Consider the following 22,023-nt stretch of genomic DNA (forward strand, 5'->3'; position numbering starts at 1 on the left):
CCAGCTGAACTGAACGACTACAGACCAATCGCCCTTACATGGCACATCATGAAGATCTTGGAACAAATGATTTTACACCGATACTGTCCTTTACAGGTGTCACCGAGCCCTAGCTCATCTGGAGGAATCTGGCCCTTATGTGAGAGTTTTGTTCTTTTATTTTTCAAGTGGTTTCAATACCATTCAATCAAATATACTCAAAGATAAGCTCACCATGATTCCTCCTTTGTTTCCTGGATCGCAACCTACCTGACAGAAAGGCCACAGTTTGTCAGGTTGGGGAACTGTGTTTCTAGGAAATTAATCAGCAGCACGGGGGCTTGACAGGGGACTGGCTCAATTCCTTTTCATTGTATACAGCAGAAATAGAAATGCTTGGCCGACACTGCCATTGTAGCGTGTATCAGGAATAGACCAGAATTTTAGTATGGGAATATTGTAAAAGCTTTCAGTGACTAGAGTCACAAAAACTACCTCATATTGAACAACTATAAGGCAAAGGAAATGAGAGTAGATTTCTCAAGACTCCCAGACCCCCTCTTCAGCCTGTGAAAGTTTGTGGGGTGGACATAGAAATGGTAACAAAATATAAATATCTAGAAAACACCTAGATAACAATCTAAATGGGTCCCTGAATACCAACCTATACAAAAAGTGGCAAAGGTACCTGTTTTTGTTAAGAAAACCAAAATCTCTTGATCTGCAGTAAAATATTAAAAATGTTCTATCAGTCTATGGTGGCAATTGTCCTGTTCTATGCTGCAGTCTACTGGGGAGGCAGCATAAGTAACAAGGATGCAAGGAGACTGGACAAACTAGTGAGAAAATCAGGCTTTGTAATTGGTGCCAGACTGGACATGCTGGGGAAGGATGCACGTTAAAGACATTAGAAGCCATCCTGAATAACGCTGATCACCCACTTTATAAAATCTTTATGGAACAAAAAGCATCAGTACTGGAAGACTCCTCTCTCTCCGTTGTAAAACAGAGTGATATAGGAAATCAAATACACCCACAGCTATCAGGCTTTTCTCATACAAATAGCAGATGAACAATTTCAGACAGAGGAGTTTTTCTATTTCTTAAATAAAGCTTAGAACAGACACCAAGGGTGCGTTCCAATAGCCCGATTTACTTAGTAAGGTTTCTAAACTTAATAGGTCTTCCAATTCTCCCAATACTAACAGAAAGAGTTTCAATGATTTCTTTTTGCTTCCTTTAGCATAGGATACACTGGAACATCCTTATGAAAGGGGAGGTGAAAACGGGGTTCTTTTAATTCATAGTAACAAACCACCTGAACATGAATGAAAACAAAGTTGTACAGATCATGTAAATGTAAATTGTAACTGCAATTTCCATTTCATGCCATAATATAATGATATAACCCTGATATAGACCTGCTTATATATTTCAAGTTTTAAACAACAGCCTGTTAAATTCACAGCTGAACTTTGAACCTCACACTTGCTTTCCATGAAGAATGCAGAATCCTGTATAAGCCCAAGATTATGATGTATAAGTGATAAAAGCTGCACTTAAGCTTCTGTATTGTCATTGTTCATTAGTAATGTCCCTTTTCTGAATTGCAGTATTTATATATTTTTTCGTTGGTATGGGTAAGCTGGGATAAGTGATAGAGAGAATTTCACAGAAATACCAAACAGAAGGGAGGAAATGAGCTGCCCTGGATCACAGCAGGTAAATGTAAGAAAACAAGATGTATTTAATCGTATATTCTGCCAGCCCTAAAAATAAAAGACTGTGCAGATGTTGGGTCAATATTCTGCTTAGATAAACAGAATTTTTTGCTTTCATGCAAGATTGACGACATGTGCAAGACACATTTTTACATTTACATGTTTTTAATGAAAACATTCTTTTTTAATTTTCTTTTTTATATTGATTGGTACCTTACACTAAATACAAATACAAAATATATGTTATCTTGGAAGTAAATTTAAATTCTAATCTGTAAAATGGCATAGAAATATTTTTACTGCTTCAACATTTTTATTTATAATATTAAGTATCGGAAATTTTCAGAAAATAACTGAAATAATCCTTTTTTCAAACAAACTAAACAACCAAACAACTGTCTTTGTCCTGAGACCTAGTTTAGGACTTATTGTTCTAGAAACATCTTTACAACAAATCCACACGAAAACAAATTTCTTACTTTTTCTTTGTGTGCTATATCCGAACTAATTATGTCATTCACGGAAAAAAATGCTTCATTTTCTGAAGCTAATGCATTACGCTTCCGTACCTTTTTTGGTTTTCGGGGGACAGAATTACAATACGCGCACACTTCCTGGTGGAGCTCCCCCTCTCCCCTGCGAAGAATCAAAATACATTCCTAGCAAGCCAGCTACACAAGTTGTCAAAAAGTTATGCTTGTTTGTCAAGTGGATAGACAAAACAGTTTTTATAAAAATGGATGTTATTCCAGGTTTTTTCTTACATGAATAGTAGAAAATATCCCCATGTCCACATAACCGGCACTGGTGACAAGTCATCTACGAAGAGTTGGATTGTTGAAGCTAAGAAAGTCCTGGTAGCTACCGTTAGCAACCGGGCCAGCCAGCTAACGTAAGCTGCTATTTTAACAGGCCTCGAATTGCTTGTCTTTTTTAAGGTTGTGTTGTGACAGTGTCAGACTCTGGTGAGGGATGGTATAGTCTTATTCTGTCGTCCCAGATCTTTAATTATGCTAAAAGCTAACTTTAAACACTTATTTTCTCCAGTAGTTTTTCGTAGCAGCTGCATAACTGAGCTAGTTATGCTATGCGGTTAGCCTTGACTGCATCAAGGGAACTGACAGTAGGTAGGCTAACGCCGATCCGTTTTTCGGTGCTTGACAGCTGGCGAAGGAATGACAATTTGCCATTTTTGAAGGCTGTAACGTGTTTGTTTTATTGAGTAGCCATGTCTCCTTACGGTATCAGTCATAATTACGCAGTTAAGGTAAAAAAGAAAAATACGACTGCGTAATTGCAATTGATGTCTTGAAACCTATCTAAGTATCCTTGTGCTGATTTATTTATTATTTATTAATATTGAGCTTTTCACCTATGTGTTGTTTGCTCGTTTTCATAGTAAGTTACTAGCTGACCTAAGCTAGTAATGTCTCTATCGTTACCACCAGCGGAAATGCTTGAAACACCACCTGGGTATCCCTTTGAAGAAATCAATTATGAGGACATTGAAGTTGAGGAGGTAACTTGGGATTATTTTTGCTGTTTTTCGTGTCACTAGCGCATGGCAAGAGTTAGTATCAGCTCGATGAAGCTCTTACCTAGTGAGTGTAACTTTAATGCTAACTACCTGTTCTCAGGTGGTGGGGAGAGGAGCTTTTGGGGTCGTCTGCAAAGCCAAATGGAAAGGAAAAGATGTTGCAATCAAGACTATTGAGAGTGAATCAGAGAGGAAAGCCTTTATTGTTGAGGTATTTTTTTCGTTATTGAAATGTTCTCAAGATTATTTCAACAGCCTGCCTGTGTGTAACCTTTCCTTTTCATCTCCAGCTCCGACAACTTTCACGTGTGAATCACCCCAACATTGTGAAACTGTATGGCTCTTGCAATAGTCCAGTAAGTTCACTAGGATAACAATGACTGTTTGGTCTATTTGGTTGATTTTGAGTTTTTGATGGTGTTCTTTCCACCTCAGGTTTGCCTTGTGATGGAATATGCAGAAGGTGGATCATTATATAATGGTGAGTCAATATGTTTTAATAGAAAACAGTATGGTTGTGTTACACCATTTATTTTGCTTTGCTAGTAATGAACACAGCTTTGGACAGACACAGCCCTGTTGAGTTGATCCTCCAGTTGTTTGCATGTTCAGCCACTTTTCTGATTCGTTAGAAGTCCATGTTTGCACAGCGACATGCAGCCCTTACATGCACATACTTAAATATTCAGACAAACCTGGGAGCTGATGGGGTATAAAATCGATCAGTAATAAAATAATTTGTGTGCGTACAGTTAAGACAGTTAAATTAACATTTTCAGTAAGAATGAAAATTGAGTATTTGAACCTTCTGCAAATAAATTACATACATATATTTCTTACAGCCTCATTTTCAAATAAGTTAAAAGACTAATCCTATGTATATCTAGGCTTGTTGTTTCTTATGCTTACCATGAGTGCTTTTATAAGCAATTTGTTGTCATGTAGCAGCAGAGTCTGGGATTACTGGATGTCAGATAGGTGCAGGTTTATTTGAATTTTTCCGCCTACTGATGGCCTCCCTTTCTTGCAAAATCTCTTTTCCCCTAACTTTCATACAGTGAAAAACCATGAAAAGCAAATTCAACACTTCAGAAATGAAATATCATGAAATAAGAGGGGAGCAGCCCTCACCTGGCCAGTTGGGCCAGGTGAGGGCCAGTTTCCGGGCCAGGTGAGGGCCAGTTTCCTGGCCAGGTGAGGGCTTTTTGTCCCCATTTTCCTCTGCAAAAGGGGGACAAATTTAAATCTCTGTGACCTCGACTGAAAGGTCAAGGTCAGAGGTCAAGTTTTTGAAAATCTTGTGAATGTGATAACTCAAGAAGGAAGCCATTTTTTTGTTTAAAAAAGAAATTGAATTAAAGCTGTCTCCACTTCAGTCACAACTGTTTTATTTATAATTCATTTTGGGTAGCATTCAGAGACAAAACGTCAAAAGCTTGTGCTTAAACATTATGGAGGGCACTGTTAGTACTAATTTGTATCATGTTCATAAAATATTCTGTGCTCAGTTGTACTTAAAATTTGCCAGAATTGTCATGGGGGCAAATTTCGCTGAATTGCTAGGTCACACTTCAGTGAGTTGGGGGTTTTCCCCTTGTAGCTATCAAGTTTGCTTGGATGAGGTTTTGGGACAAAGTAGTTTGCGGTTCTTAGTGGTTTGCTTATAAAAAAATTTCATAACCTACATTTTTGGACATAGTTTTGTGGGACATTGCGGGCAGTGAAGCAAATATACAAATGCTGAGAACTATTGAAAAGTCCTGTTGTTCTTGATGATATTGCGTGTGTTTGTGCGCAAATGGAATTCCTGGTCTCCGACTTTGGCTGGCAATTGTTGTGATGACGGAAATATGCTTACACCTAAGGCATCATGGTGGACATGATAGTGTAAAAATGACTGTGTGAAGATGAGTTTGAAATTAGTTTTGTGGAATAAATTTGGACAAAATGAAGTGTAAAGTGAGTTTTTCTAACAAGGCTGCAGATAGCTCAGTTGTGTTTGTGTTGTGATTACATTTCATGATGAAATATGCTGACTCTTTGAAATCCAGTCATAAAATATTGTTGAAACAATGCTTTTGGATGTCTACAAATTTAGAGTTTGAACCTCAACCTCTTTTCCACTGCAAATGAGACTCTAGGCAGTTTAGTCTTACTACAGAGTCAGGTCACATGTATATGGTTGAATGAGAAAATACACATTATTCTTTTATCAGTTACTTAAAATTTATGTCATTAATATTATAATTTTTTCTTAAAAATATATATGCTGTTAGAGGGTCATTGTGGGTCTTTAATGTGCATATATGTTTCTTCGTGTGCTTAGGCCCTTGTATCTGTTAGGTGTTCGGGTGAACATTTTTGGTTGACAGAATGTTTATTAAGGGTCACCCTTTATTGATAATCAGTAATGATAATATCCCCAATGAGTTTGAAATTTTATGTTGACAAACACTCATTTTTATTTTTATTTTGATTGGTGAACTAATATACACTCCTGGAATGTCTTGTAATACTTGATTGAATTTCAAATTAACCTAGTAAGTTGTAAGATATTTCTCCAGCATTTTTAAACATGCTGCTGTCATTTAAATAAAATAATTAATGTGAATTATATTTTTAAATATGATTGTATAATAATGATCATTATTTACAGATATTCTGTTCCTCCTGGTGTCAAAAATACAAAATTATGTCTTGGAAGCTGTTAATGTAACACTCTTCCCCTTGTGAAAATAACACCAGGCTGTTTCAAATTTATAACATAGGTGCATCTGCTGGGACACTGAGGGCTAGTAATAGCTTTTTGTCAGTACTCTTAAAGAAGCTATAGTGAAAATGCACATGGGTGTTTCAGTCCGTATGACAGTGTCATAATTACTATAGGGACCCCACACTTTGCCTAGTTGGTTTGAAGGTATGCTGTCTGTGGTCGCTGTTTGAGACTGTGTTTTCTTGTCCACAGTACTGCATGGTGCTGAACCCCTCCCCTATTACACTGCTTCCCATGCTATGAGCTGGTGTTTACAGTGTTCCCAGGGTGTGGCCTATCTCCATGGCATGAAACCAAAGGCTCTCATTCACAGGGACCTCAAACCACCCAAGTATGCACCTTTTCACCTCACACACTCCTTTATGTTTCCAGCAAATTTTTATTTACCTTTTACGATGCTAATGAAAGTTTGGAATTGTGACATGTTCAGAATATATCATTTTTCTTTCTCTCTCATGATACGAATCCTACTATCAGGGAATTTGATAAAATGCTGTATTTTTCAAAAAAGAAGAAGAAGAAATTAGCAAGACAGTGTACTCCAACCCTTAAATAACTAGCCAAAACATTTTGGCCATAAATGAACAACATTTGGATGTGTTTGATACAAGCAAAATGGAAAGGTGTAAAGACATTATTTACTTCGATATACATTTTGTTTTGGGCTTATCCAGATTATATTCCCATTGATTATGGAAAAAGGGAAATGAAAAGCAGTAGTTGCAATTCAATCTGGCAGCTTCAGGATTCAGGGAATGGCATCACATGGCAGCAATGTAAAATCCAGATCAAAGGAAGTGGTAAATACCATGAAGAAAACCTGTGTTACCAGCATATCTATAGAGTTACTCACATCTTCTTTATAACAGCTGGTTCAGACTAACACACCCTCTATAAATGCCAACTCTTGCAGGGCATCCACACAGGATGGAAATTCCATTATTATGTGAAGACTGTCTTTATTCTTATTGCATGGTCATTTCCTCTGTGGAAACCCTTTAAATGTGTTGCACTAAAGAAAAACCATGTGGAAATACAGAATAGTGGTAGATTTGATGGAATTGTTTACTGCTATATAGGATGCAGTAATTAATGAAATATGTTGTGATATCATCACAACATCGAAAGGAGCCAGCTGAGGTGGTTCAGGCATCTGACAAGGATGCCCCCTGGGCGCCTCCTGGGTGAGGTGTTCCAGGCATGTCCCACCGGGAGGAGGCCCCGGGGCAGACCCAGGACACACTGGAGAGATTATATCTCTCGGCTGGCCTGGGAACGCCTTGGTGTCCCCCCCGGATAAGCTGGAGGAGGTGGCTGGGGAGAGGGAGGTCTGGGCCTCTTTGCTTAGGCTGCTGCCCCCGCGACCCAGCCTCGGATAAAGCGGATGAAGATGGATGGATGGATGTTGTGATATCTGGATTATATTCCATTGTCTCAGAAGGACCAGAGGCAACACTTCCAGCATTAATTAAAAAAAAAAAAAAAAGCAAGGAAACTAACCTATTACTAGTAGTATCCTGTAGGAAGAGAGGACCAGCTTACCTGTTCCGTGTAGATCATTTGGAGAGTTTATAGGATTAATGAAGCCTCTCATAGTCACAAATTGTCACCTATCCAATATTGTACAGGAATTTATTTCCTGCATTATTACTATAGAATTTCCTTTGTCTCAAACAGTCGTAAGAGTCGAGCACTGTCATTCCTCTAGTACTTTTTAAAAAGAAACATTTTAAACCAAATCGGGCTGAAGTTAGTTACAGTTAGTCCTATGTTGTTTAGTTCAAGGCACTTTTTTGCTGCTAACAGGATGTATGTCTTCCTTATTTCAGTCTACTTCTAGTGGCAGGAGGCACTGTGCTGAAGATTTGTGACTTTGGAACAGCATGTGACATTCAGACACACATGACCAACAACAAAGGAAGTGCAGCATGGATGGCCCCAGAAGTATTTGAAGGCAAATATGAGTAGCATTACAGCTGTTTGAAATGTTTTCCTATTTTTTGACCAAGAAAAACTGAGATGTGTTTTTGTAATTACCTCAGCCTCATCATCTTTGTCATGTTTCATCTAATTGGAGATGGGTCCTGCTATTATTATTATTATTATTATTATTATTATTATTATCATTATTATACCATACTCTCATTTATTGATAGTAGCTGCCGAACCAGTGACAGTGAAATGATGAATGGAGTCATGCTGTACTGGCTTTTCTTCTGTAAACGCAGAATTTTTGTTCTTACACAACCAAGAGCCTAATGTAAGTCTACATTAAGAGACTTATTAGAGGATGTCACAGGGAAAGATGAATTACTCCTAGTCATTGCCTTGTTTTTGGATGCCTGTTACAAGACTCCAGTGCAATTAAACAACCCACTTTTGCCCCCTCAGTGAACCCTTCACAACTAATTTGCATCAGTGTGGAATGTTATCAGAAAAACCCAGCGCAGCAAGTTTGAAATAGGTGTATGATGTGCACTTTAATTTTTCAATAACAGGCTCCATAATTAAGCAACACAGGAGCCGTTCCTTGGTGAAAATGGCTCCCTTATTTTCATCCTCCTCCCCACTGAAAGCAAGAGAAAAGCTGCTGCCTTTGCCAGGCACATTCCTCGCTCTCTTGTCAAATGTTCCGCAGAGAATTTCCTTTATCAGTCAGTGATGTCAGACTGAGCCTTTTCCCCTATTTGAAAAGGACCTAAGTGTTGCTGTGGGTTTCTTTCTACTCACAGGCAGCAATTACAGCGAGAAGTGTGATGTGTTCAGCTGGGGAATCATTCTTTGGGAGGTGATCACCCGCAGGAAGCCCTTCGATGAAATCGGAGGGCCAGCTTTTCGCATTATGTGGGCTGTGCACAATGGTGAGTCACTCTTCCTGTCTGACTGTGTGTGTCTGTGTGTTTGTTTGTGGAGGGTGATGCAGAGGTCACATCCAGCTGTCGGCCACTAAGAGTGCTCAGGCATGCATGCTAGAAGATTGTCGAAATAAAGATGTTGGCAGAGGGGGTAAAAGACATGTTGACCTTTTCAGTTCTCCTTGCAATTTATTGCATCCTGGATGCAGCACTACTGACTCAAGAAATGGGAGGCAGTAATATATAATATTTATTTCTCTTGTGTTGTGTGATGCAGATATGTCTTTCCCTGTAACTGCGTGTGACCAGTTATTTCTTTTTATTGCATTCAGGCACAAGACCACCTTTAATCAAGAATTTGCCCAAGCCCATTGAAAGCCTAATGACTCGCTGTTGGTCCAAAGACCCCTCTCAGCGGCCTTCCATGGAAGAGATAGTGAAGATCATGACTCATCTAATGAAGGTATTCTGCCTTGTGTATATGGCTTTTATTAAATTGAAGTAAATGAATCAAAAAACTGCAGTCTCCAGGGGTCTCATCAGTTTGTTAAAATTAGGGATGTACACCTCTAGCTCACAGCAATGTTTAATCATTGCTGTCCTTGCTTGTCGGCACCAGAAAAAGTAGCTGGTCGAATATATTTTAAACATATTAGTTTATTAATGGCAGTTACCAGTCCAGAGATGTTATGACTAGGGATGGGTATCGTTTAGGTTTTATCCGATACCCGTGCCAAACCGGTACTTTTGAAATGGTGCCGGTGCTTAAAGAATGGAAAACACAAACTTCGTCCAAAAACCTCTCATGTTTATCTGTTTTTTTGTAAAAAGATAACAATGTTAGCCTTTTCTGCAGCTATAGGTCATATATGGTATCACTCTTGGCTGGAAGCAGTGCTTAAACAATGGAAAAAACACAAACTTTGTCCAACAACCTCTCATGTTTAACTGTTTTCCAATTTTTCTTTGGTCATTTTAGCCTTTTTGGCCAGGGTGAAGGGAGTATCTGCCATCAAACAAGAAGACAGCCGCATGTAACTACGACGGTGTTTGCTAGTTTACCTTACATGCATTAATGTACAATTACACACAAACAACATTAAGCTACTCGCGCAGAGAAGAACGGCTGCTGCTGCCATCATCATCCGTCATCATTTCTGCTACACTGGCAGGGCTAGGGGCCAGGACTCTCCTCTTCGGGTTCTTGGGGGATGTTGATAACTCCGGGTCCGATAACAGGCACCACACACGTAGTAGGTACGGTGCATTTCTCGGCTTTAAAAAAATGGTATGCGTCGCCAGGTGTTTCATCAGATTCAAGGTGTTACCTCCTTTGCACAGTATCACCTTAAACAGTATCACTTTTATCACCCCCTTGGGAAGCGTATATGTAACCGTAAGGTCGCCGGTTCCATCCCCGGCCTTGGACAAGACACTTTACCCTACCGCCTACTGGTGTTGGCCAGAGGGGCCAATGGCGCGATATGGCAGCCTTGCTTCTGTCAGTCTGCCCCAGGGCAGCTGTGGCTAAAACTGTAGCTGCCTCCACCAGTGTGTGAATGTGAGAGTGAATGAATAGTGGCATTGTAAAGCGCTTTGGGTGCCTTGAAAAGTGCTTTATAAATCCAATCCATTATTCATTATTATTATTATTATAAAGCACTTGTTGCAGGCTGCTGAGTTTGCATCTTTTGCTGTGAAGTACAGCCACACTTTTGACCGCTTCGCCTTGGGCATTTTTAATCTGTAGCTCTGCTCTAAAAGAACGTACGTACCTGGGCCCACCTACCATCCTTGGAAACATAAAATGATTGGCTAGAATCTGAAGTGTATCAAATCTCAGGAAAAAAAAGCACCGAAATGTACACTGCTTTTCAGTCTGGTTACTACCGTTTATGTCAGAACCGGTGCCATAATGGCACCGGATACCGGTACCCATCCCTAGTTATGACACCACTATCCATCTCTCCCTCTATCTCTCCGGTCAAGGGGGACGTAAACAGGCGACGAGTATTAAATGGTGAAGTTGTGCAGATTTTTTTGCTTTTTCAAAAAAAATTGAGCAGCTGTATTTTTGCCGTTCAAAATTAATAATTTCATTAAAACCAAGCAACCAAATTTTGCACCAGGGTGTGGACACTAGCATGAAAGAAAACAGTTTAGTCTGTTTTGCATTTAGGCTGATATATACACCATTTGTGAAAGAATGGGGCACTCTCAGGAGCTCGGTGTATTCCAATATGGTATCGCGATGGGGTTCCAAGTGTGCAACAAAAATGTCCTTGCTACTAAATATTCCACAGTCAACTGTTAGTGGTATCATAACAAAGTGGAAGCGATTAGGAATAAATCTTGTGGAAATTCTTCCTAAAGGAGTTGAAGCTGTTATAGCTACAGGAGTAGGGCTGCACGATATTAGGAAAACCTACGATGTGCGATAACTGTGATCAATATTGCGATAACGATATGACTTGCGATAAAATAAATAGCAAAACAAAAAAAAATGAATACATAATTTCCGTTTTACTGCAACAGTTTTATTTAAAGAAAGCTGCTGTATGAGCAGTGTAACAACAAAGTGCACTTTAACATTGAAACATTACCCCCATAAAAAAAAATTCTGAAAGACATCCTTCCCGGTCTCTATCATTAGTTTTAAATAAACATAACTTAAATTATACTGCAAATGATCTCAATGCAGTTGTTCATCATTTTACCACTCACCAAGTAGTTATGATGCAAGTCAAAACTGGAGAGGGAACTTTACTGTAGTGCTTGTGTAGTTTTCAGCTTGGCTCAGTTCAAACATGACGGTCTTGCGGCATGTTTCGTACATTTGTGGAATGGCGACATGGGATGCGGTATCTCTGGTCCACTTTATGTATTAGACTGGTGAAGCCCTCTCTGCCAACTGTATTTATAGGCATCATGTCTTTAGCCAAAAAATGTGTAATGGCCTCTGTTATTTCTTTATACCGCTTCAACGTTTTCTCATAAGGAGTTCCACTTGAAAAATCTAATACAGAGACTGCTGTTGGATTGCTGTGCTCTTTGTCTTAACATTAGCAACCTTTGTTTGGCTAGCCCTGTCTTCCTGGAACTCTTCAAACAGTTCTCTGTGGTTGTATTGAAGATGATGGTGGAGATTAGTCGTGTTTCCTCTGGTGGTTGCCACGAGTGTTCAGGAAGTTTTGCAGAGTGTTTGGAGAACGTCATCTTTATCAAATCCAAAGTACCTCCAATTAAGCGATGTACTATTTTTATTTATTTATTTTATTTATTTATTTATTTTTAGCCACGAGTTCATAGTCAGTAGCATTCTCGTCATGTGTCTCGCTCTCAGCCATTACAACTCTGACTCGTTGCTGCAGTGTTGTTCGCTCCCCACCTCTAATCCATGTGATTGGTTAATGCCGTGAAGGGCTCTATTCGACTGATCAAATGTGTAAAGGGGTTTCTTTTATTGGTGAATTCTTTAAAGCACGTGTGTAAACATTTTAAGGTACCCAATTATTGCAGTTTACGCCGTCTTTTGCGATGGGCCCATCACACAGGCTGATATCGCGATGACAATAAATTTTCGATTTATTGTGCAGGCCTATACAGGAGGCAGACCAACATCATATTAAACGTTATGAATTAAGAATGGGACGTTTATATACATGTGAACTAAGCCTGGACAATATGAGGAAAATCTAATGTCGCAATATTTTTTTGATTATATCACGATATACAATATATATCACGATATGTTTAAATAACCTCCAAAAAACAAAAATTGTTTTCAACCATATAGTGCCTAAATTTGCACTGGTATGCTCATTCAATATTTATTTTTCTGCTTTGAATACAAGAAATCTGAATGAATTAAAATGTTTTATTTAAACCATTATTTTTAACCATCAGTTGCGCGCAGAGGTTTTTGACCAATGACAATACTGTCACAGTAGGTGGTCAACACTAGACCTTTAAAAAGCAAACAAAAGATCATAACGAAAAAGGACATCGAGTAATAATAAAACAATTGAAATTGTTCTTTTGTGCTTATAATATATAAAAATAGTAAAATTAAAATGTGATGACCCCAAATTACAGAAAAAAAAGTCTAGACGGTGACTATAAAAACGATTGACAAAGAACAGTCACAGGTATCACAGCTGTTTTATTTAACGTTTTCTTTGGTGTGTGGGAAGATGTTGACATGCAGAGTTTAAAACATTCTTCATTTTGCAGTGGATGACTTTTCGGCTGTTGGAATACATTTGTGCTACTGCTTCCGTTTGCGGCAATAGTTTTACGGCACATTTTAACCATTTAACACCATTTTAACAGTCTTACATAGAAAAACTTGCGATACATCAAGTATATTCAATATATCACCCACCCCTAGTGTAAAAGCAGATGAGTGGAGGTAGGATTTTGTAATTGATACCAAACGTGTATACTAAGAGGCTTGTGGGGTAGCACTGGTGACCAACAGTATTTTTGAACATTGATGTAATTATGAAAATTAAAAATAGTCTTGTGTATTATTTTATAACACTTTTAAAATACATCATTCATATGTTTGAAAAACCATGATACTATTCTAAACAAACCACATCTTTATTCATATATACTGTGCTATATAGTATCAGAACTATAGAAAACAAAGGTCACTCAGCAGTAGATCAACCCTATCTCTTTTCTGCAAGGTAAAAATGGCTTTGTGTCAGTGATCTCTGGTAGATTCATTCTTAGTGTTCTCTTAGTGTTTGAGGTTGTAACATTAAGCCAAATATAGCTTAAACATTCCATATATATATATATATACATAATACATATATTATGTCTCAAAATATCACCAAGTCCTACTCTCCTGAATTAATTATACTAATAGGATTTTTTTCATTCATAGTAAGCCTGAGTTGAGAACTCCCAACATTATGTGTTGTTTTCATTTTTTTTGCAGTACTTCCCAGGGTCTGATGAACCCCTTCAGTATCCATACCAGTATTCAGATGAGGGACAGAGCAACTCTGCAACTAGTACAGGTACATCTCATGTTAAGGTCGTGTGAAGATGACGTTCTAGATTATGTTTAAATCATTTGTGTTCCTCTTACTGCTGCTAATCGCTTTTCTTTACAGAAAAACTATTATGTGCGTCGTTAACTTACTTCTTCTACCACATAGGATTTTTTTCCTTTGTTAATTCAAACAGTTTTCTCTGCCTGCACAAATACCATGGCTGTTCACAAAGGTGTACCATGAGCGGCATGTTGTTGACCAGCACAGCAACTCCAGTGTATCCTGGTATTTATACAGTTGCCCAGTACTGAGCTCAAGGTCACATGTGTTTTAGAAGTTCTCAGAATAATATACCTTCAAAAGAAAGCAGCCTTGGCTTAAGTTTGTGGGCAAATGATTGCAGTAAAATTCAGGCCAGTACACATAACATTAGCAGCTGGATTAACATTAGCATGAAGCAGTAAGATAGATGTTCCTAAGTACATAAGTAGTGGAGTACACCAAAACATCCTCAAAAGCCAGACATCATTCCGCGATCCAAGAAAATTCAGGAACAAATGACAAACTAAATAAAGCCATATCTAATTCAATTCAATTCAACTCAGCTCAAATTCTTTGTTGTCCCAAAAGGGAAATTAGTTTAGCAACAGGACAAAAGTAAACACAACAATAATATAAAATGACAATAACAGTAATAGAAAAGCTCTGGGACTCCAGCAAGCCACAGTGAAAGCCATTATTCACAAATGGGGAAAACATGTAAGAGTGGTGAACCTTCCCAGGAGTGGCCACATAACCAAAATTACCCCAAAAGTGCAGTGACGACTCATCCAAGAGGTCCCAAAAGACCCCAGAAGAACATCAGAAGAACTGTATGCCTCAGTCAAGGCCGGTATTCATGACTCCACCAGAAGAAAGAGACGACAAAAGGAACATAAAGGCTCTTCTCAGTTTTGCTGGAGAACATCTTGATGATCCCCAAGACTTTTGGGAAAATCCTCTGTGGACTCATGAGACAAAAGTGTGTGTCCCCTTGCATCTTGCAAGGGGACACACACTTTAACACAGCACTTTAACACAGCATTTCAGAAAAGGAACATCATACCAACAGTAAAATATGGTGGTAGTAGTATGATGGTGTGGAGCTGTTTTGTTGACTTGCTATGGTAAATGGAACCATGAATTCTGCTGTCTACCAAACCATCCTTGAAGGAGAATGTCCAGCCATCAAGCCGAAGCCCACTTGGGTTCTGCAGCAGGACAATGATCCGAAACACACCAGCAAGTCCACCTCTGAATGATATAAGAAAAACCAAATGAAGACTTTGGAGTGGCCTAGTCAAAGCTTTGAACTGAATCTGATTGCCATTCTGTGGTATGACCATAAAAAGCCGGTTCATGCTCAAACTCTCCAGTGAGGCTGAATTACAACAATTCTACAAAGATGAGTGGGCCAAGATTTCTCCACAGCGCTGTAAAAGACTCATTGCCAGTCATCACAAATGCTTCAGTGCAGTTGAGGGTGCAGTGACAGTAACACTGAACAGAATACACAGAAGTGTGGCATTTTTGTGAATTTATAGGACCAGCACTGAATCAGTGTGGCATACAGTCAGGTCCATAAATATTGGGACATCGACACAATTCTAACAAATGAAACAAACAAGATGTGCTTTAACTGCAGACTGTCAGCTTTTATTAGAGGGTATTTACATCCAAATCAGGTGTAGGAATTACAACAGTTTGCATATGTGTGTCCCACTTGTTAAGGGACCAAAAGTAATGGGACAATTGGCTTCTTGGCTGTTTCATGGCCAGGTGTGTGATATCCCCTCATTATCCCAATTACAATGAGCAGATAAAAGGTCCAGAGTTCATTTCAAGTGTGCTGTTTGCATTTGGAATCTGTTGCTGTCAACTGCCAAGATGAGATCCAAAGAGCTGTCACTATCAGTGAAGCAAGCCATCATTAGGCTGAAAAAACAAAACAAACCCATCAGAAAGATAGCAAAAACATTAGGCATGGCCAAAACAACTGTTTGAAACATTCTCATAAAGAAGGAACGCACCGGTGAGCTCGGCAACACCAAAAGACCCAGAAGACCACAGAAAACAACTGTGGTGGATGACCGAAGAATCCTTACCCTGGTGAAGAAAACACCCTTCTCAACAGTTGGCCAGATCAAAAATACTCTCCAGGAGGTAGGTGTATGTGTGTCAAAGTCAACAATCAAGAGAAGACTCCACCGGTGTGAATACAGAGGGTTCACCACAAGATGTAAACCATTGGTGAGCCCCAAAAACAGGAAGGCCAGATTAGAGTTTGCCAAACGACATCTAAAAAAACCTTCGCAGTTCTGGAACAACATCCTATGGACAGATGAGACCAAGATCAACTTGTACCAGAGTGATGGGAAGAGAAGAGTATGGAGAAGGAAAGGAACTGCTCATGATCCTAAGCATACCACCTCATCAGTGAAGCATGGTAAATGGTAAATGGACTGATTCTTATATAGTGCTTTTCTACTCTCCCGGAGTACTCAAAGCGCTCTATACAACACGCCACATTCACCCAGTCACACCCATTCTCACAAGCACTACCTCTATACTGAGTGCTTTCTAACTACACTCACACACATTCATACTCCGATGGATGCATCGAAGAGCAACTTGGGGTTAGTATCTTGCCCAAGGATACTTGGCATGCAGACTGGAGGAGCCTTGGATCGAACCTCCAACTTTCCGATCAGTAGGTGACCTGCTCTACCTCCTGAGCTACAGCCAGGAGGTAGAGCAGTGGTGGTGGAACTGTCATGGCGTGGGCATGTATGGCTGCCAGTGGAACTGGTTCTCTTGTATTCATTGATAATGTGACTGCTAAGAAAAGCAGCACGATGAATTCTGAAGTGTTTCGGGCAATAATATCTGCTCATATTCAGCCAAATGCTTCAGAACTCATTGGACGGCGCTTCACAGTGCAGATGGACAATGACCCAAAGCATACTGCAAAAGCAACCAAAGAGTTTTTGAATGGAAAGAAGTGGACTGTTTTGCAATGGCCAAGTCAATCACCTGAACTGATTGAGCATGCATTTCACTTGCTGGAGACAAGACTGAGGGGAAAATACCCCAAGAACAAGCAGGAACTGAAGACGGTTGCAGTAGAGGCCTGGCAGAGCATCACCAGGGATGAAACCCAGCATCTGGTAATGTCTATGTGTTCCAGACTTCTGGCTGTGATTGACTGCAAAGGATTTGCAACCAAGAATAAAAAAGTGAAAGTTTGATTTGTGGTTCTTATTCTGTCCCATTACTTTTGGTCCCTTAACAAGTGGGAGGCACATATGCAAACTGTTGTTATTCCTACACCATTCACCTGATTTGGATGTAAATACCCTCTAATAAAAGATGACAGTCTGCTGTTAAAGCACATCTTGTTCATTTCATTTGGAATCCATTGTGGTGGTGTATAGAGCCAAAAATGTTAGAATTGTGTTGATGTCCCAATATTTATGGACCTGACTGTAAGTACACGTGAGCCTCCCACCTCTCCCAGGAGCCACAGATGCTCTGCCCCCACCCAACTCCTCCATAGAGATGGCCGTGGCAAGACGATTCAAATACAGCCTCAACTCAAATGAGACAAGCACCTAAATTTAAGCATATTACTAAGCAGAGGAAAATACATTGTAATATTTTCAGTCTATTTCAGATTTTTATATTTGTCTGTTAGTTCTTTATTTTCATTATTAGATTTTTTTCAGTGTTTTGAAAACTCAAAGACAACAAAAATCCACAAAGTTAATGTAAAGATGCAATACCGGTGAAAGCGTATATTTAAAAAAATATTGAAACTGTCCCTGTGCCAGTATCAATTTGAGCAGATAGCCCTTATGCCAAAAATTTACTGCAGTCTTGTTCTCGATCGCTCCTTTCCTGTCTGCTTTGCTGTCCTGTTATTAAAACTGATAAATAAATTTAACTTCTGTCCTGTCCTGTGTCTATTGAAATGACAGGTTCATATGTAGACTACACTGGTAACAGCACAAGCTACAGAAGTGATGCGAACATGGAGCACAGTGATTCTCAAGGGAGCAATGACACTATTAAGATTACGCCTCAGTTTGCACCTCATTTCAAGCCAAAGGTAAGACCATATTAAAAAGGGATGTTTTTACTGTACATGTAATGATTTATCTTTTTTTTTTGTCTTCTGTTGACAACTCTGCTGATTTCTGTGTTGTGGTGTTTTTTTTTAAACATAGTTTTTACCTAGTTTGGATTCAACATAATGCATATGTCAATGAACAATGAAACAAACATAAAGGTCCTTAAAGGGCAATTTTTTCTATTAGCTGTTATATTGACTGGTAAAAATATGTATATCCCAGGTTTGCAGAACACTGAAAACCCAGAGTCAGCCATAAAGTTGCACTGATAAGCACTTAATCCTCCTTTGTAATACAGTCTTCTGTGGTTCAGTAAAAGTTTCGTGTTTGTCTTTCAGGGAGACACATTAAGGAATGTGTCTCTTTCCAGAGGGGGCAGTGTTGAGAGTCTGTCAGCACGAACACAGTGCCTGTCTTCTTCTGACAGCAAAAGAATGAGTGCTGACCTGTCAGAGTTGGAGCCCAAGATGCAGTTTGCACCTGCAGGTAATGCCAGACAAAACTTGGCACAAATCAATACATCAAATACATTTATAAAGAAAAAGAAAAAAAAGACAAGCTTAACAAAGCATATTGGCCTGATCATGCCACTTCAAATTTAAAAAAAAAAAAAAAAAAAAAAAAAAAGGGAGTGCATGCAGTATTAATATTGAAGCAGTCTTTGCTGGTCCAGTCCGGAAGCTTCTTTCTTGGCACCTAGGTTGCCCTTTTATGTGATTTCATCACTTTGAATTGAAGATTGATTCCTCATGAAAGTGTCAATATGTCTCTGAAGATAGGGCCTCTCGAAACCAGCTGTCGCTAATCTCCTTTCACCAGATGTACTCGTGCTGTCATAGAGAAACTAAATCAAGAACTCCTCTGGTGTAGTTTCGATTTCAATGTGAATGTCTGTCAGTTTTCTTTCTTGTTTGTTCGTTTGTTTGTTTTAAATGTTGTTCACAATTAAATATAGCTTCAGTGGTTGGGGTTTCTAACATTTAATTATTGAAAACTCTGTTCTCAGATCACCTTGTTGAACTTTTCCAAAAAGCAAAATGCCTGCTCTTGTCTGTGCTGAGGAAGGTAGTGCATTTTCTGCTGACTGTCTATGCAGTACTGATCCACAGCTCCTGGAATGAACATGGTGCATGTTTCCTCTGCATGCACACGTATGTTCTGCATGTGTATGGCCCACCTTTGCAGTCCAGCTGTGGGCATGCTTGTCCTGTATGCAGCTATATGTGTATATGTGTTTTTGCAGCAAACCCCCCGTATAAGCGAGGCCACCGTAAAACTGCATCATTCGGAACCATACTGGATGTCCCCAAGATCGTCGTTACAGGTATCACTGGACTACTGGTCTTTCCGGTGACACGCTGGAACTGGCTTGAATGAGCCTGTGGGTTACTGTCATCAGACATGGCTTTCTTTTGTGTGTCACTCCACATGATCCCCTCAAGAATGCAGATAATATTCATAACATTTAAATTTTCTTCGAATTTACACTCTGTTTTAAAAACACAAACCAAAAATTAAAAACAAAACAAAACACAGAAGTCCTTGAAGCTGATTTTGGAGTTACATACATCATAGCTGTGTCATGTCCTGTTTTCTGTTTTTTCTTTGTTTGTTTTTAGTAAAATATTGAAGTTTTCTCATCTGTTATCAACACATTTGTTGGAGCTGTGTGCATATTTGTCCACTAAAAGCAAGTGGTTGTTAATCAGTACATTATAGTCAGTATGTTGACATAGATGAGATAACTTTCCTAAGTCCTGGCCCTCTCCTGTCTCTTATATCCCTGGCTTGGCTGCAGCAAATCACGGGTAGCAGTAGTAAATTAGTGCATTTGTGCTTGTCCTTGACTTTCATGCTTAGAGGACATTGAGAAAGCATGGCTATTTTTTTTTCCCATTTCTCACTCACTTTCCATCCATCCACATCCACTTTGAAAAAAGTCATTTTGATTAATTTCCCTCACAGTGAGGGTCAGAGCTATTATTATAAGTCGAGATATGGATCAAAGGGAATGGGGACAGCTCTGCCTGTCAGAAATACTTCTATTTTGAAGATATATGAGAGACATTGAGTAAGTGTTTCATTTAATCAAGTGGTGCAGGGAGTCAGCATGGAATTGTTATAGATGGTAAGGCACGCACCTTTGGATCTGCAAACCTGTACAAGGAAAAAAAATAACCAATTTATGTAATGAGTGTCAGTAAAATGTGGTCTGATCTTCATCAAGTCACTTTTCCATGATCCCTCCAGATCAACGCTGACTCACCACCAAACTGATCACATTGGTGGTGAGTGAGCGACCCGACCGTGGGGTCTGCTTTGATCTGTGAAAATATTTGAAAAATGTTTAGTGTCATCAGGTTGGCTGTTTGCAGTCAATAGGTTTATATTAGTTTATGTTATCTAACTAGTAATAGAACCAATAACTCTAAAACTAAAAATCAGTCTTAATAGGATCACTTTTCAAGGATGTAAATTAGAAATTTGGGGAATGTCCTGACTATAGAAGAATCCTTTTGCCATGTGGGTGGTGTTAAAGTTGATATTGCTTATTTTATTTATTTATTTGTTTGTTTGTTTTAGGCGTCAGTTAATTGTGAATCACACAGGCCTAGAGATCAGTCAGATCCACCAAAATAAGTCTGCACTGGTCGTGACTTGCGACCAGTTGCAAATGGTTGCTGTGAGACTCATTGCTATAGAGCCATCCACGCAGACCTAAAGACTTAATTGACCACTGACCCCCGTGACCAGTTTGGCAGGCGATTGCTGGATGTTGCGGCCAGTCTTTCATGTGATATTAGTTGCAAAGATGTATACAGTGCTACACCAAAAACTTCCTGGGGATTTCTTTGGTAACTAGCAGGTTGCCAACAGTTTGCATAGAAGATGCTGACCAGTCTGCAAACTACTTGCCAAGCAGTTGTGCGTTTTTAAAATGTGTTGGTTGCAACATGTCATTGCTTTTTGGTGAAAAGTTTATGCAAAATGTCACATTTTTAATCGTTAATTGTTTGCCATAACTTTGATTACAAGTATTGCTTTTTTCAGTGCATTATGAATGTATTATTATTTAGAGGCCCTGTCACACTGTCCTAGAGATTAGATAACAAACACCAGCAACCACAATCACTAGAAGAAAAACGTGTCCCCTTGCTGGAGGTTGCTGACTGGAATTAAATAGGGGTGAACTGAATGCTTTGGTGCTTTGATAGCCATGGTAATGGACTTGCAAGTCAATACTAGAATGCATTCATTTTGGAACCCCAGGCAACCAATAAAACAAAACAAAAAAAAGGGTAATTCAGCATTTTTCGTGATGCACCATTAATTTGGGGGGGCTATTTTAACAGGAGGACATTTTATCTTAGACTTGTTCCACTTCCAATTTAACATTGCCATTTCAGAGATTGTGACCATATATAATACAGATTAATGGTATGTTGGTAAAATGTCAAAAGTCTGATGTCTTGAATAATATTTAGCATTTTTGGGAGTCCTAAAAAGTTTTATTCCATTCAGAGCTTAACTGATTTTGGTGTAAAGCCCAGAGGGACCTGCCTGCTAATAAAATATCTTTTTAGGTTAGTACCTGTGGCTAATTGTCATGTTGTTGCTCCAACTGTCAACTCTTAGCTTCAGAGTGACTGTTATTCCTAAAGACAGATATGGAAATTATTAGTGCTATTATTATGAGGAGTGGTAGTAGTATTACTCCATGTACTATTGGTTGCACTCATGTTTTGGTAGTTTGTGACTCTGTGTAACATGTGTGGAGAAAACACTGGAATTCTGTCAGAACTTGAAATTGCATGCAACTGAAGAGTCTTTTAGTTCCTGCAAGGTGATCGAGCTGCTGTTCTGATTGCACCTAATGTCATCCTGGCATAGTGTTAACCTGAACAGCAGATGAATTGCTGATTACTAGAATGAGTACTGTGACATTTTGTGTTTTTGTCTGAGCCGCCCCCAACAACCTT

General features: G+C 39.1%; 1 protein-coding gene across 3 annotated transcripts in view; it reads left to right on the forward strand.

The window, feature by feature from the left end:
* Positions 1-2,309: 2,309 nt before the first annotated feature.
* Positions 2,310-22,023, forward strand: part of map3k7 (mitogen-activated protein kinase kinase kinase 7) — a 26,468-nt gene continuing 6,754 nt past the window's right edge. Inside the window, exons 1-13 of one of the 3 annotated variants that reach the window (XM_006796250.3) lie at positions 2,310-2,592; positions 3,100-3,219; positions 3,338-3,448; positions 3,528-3,593; positions 3,673-3,718; positions 6,203-6,341; positions 7,840-7,964; positions 8,743-8,871; positions 9,198-9,328; positions 13,817-13,898; positions 17,891-18,021; positions 18,382-18,529; positions 19,287-19,367. In XM_006796250.3, the coding sequence (XP_006796313.1) occupies positions 3,127-3,219; positions 3,338-3,448; positions 3,528-3,593; positions 3,673-3,718; positions 6,203-6,341; positions 7,840-7,964; positions 8,743-8,871; positions 9,198-9,328; positions 13,817-13,898; positions 17,891-18,021; positions 18,382-18,529; positions 19,287-19,367 (1,282 nt within the window). In that variant the 5' untranslated portion in view covers positions 2,310-2,592; positions 3,100-3,126. The remainder of the gene's footprint in view (positions 2,593-3,099; positions 3,220-3,337; positions 3,449-3,527; positions 3,594-3,672; positions 3,719-6,202; positions 6,342-7,839; positions 7,965-8,742; positions 8,872-9,197; positions 9,329-13,816; positions 13,899-17,890; positions 18,022-18,381; positions 18,530-19,286; positions 19,368-22,023) is intronic. The other 2 variants (XM_035910098.2, XM_006796251.3) reach the window with 2 other exon arrangements.

The sequence above is a fragment of the Neolamprologus brichardi genome, chromosome 15 (assembly GCF_056152115.1).
Source record: "Neolamprologus brichardi isolate AB-2024 chromosome 15, ASM5615211v1, whole genome shotgun sequence".
Taxonomy (NCBI): domain Eukaryota; kingdom Metazoa; phylum Chordata; class Actinopteri; order Cichliformes; family Cichlidae; genus Neolamprologus; species Neolamprologus brichardi.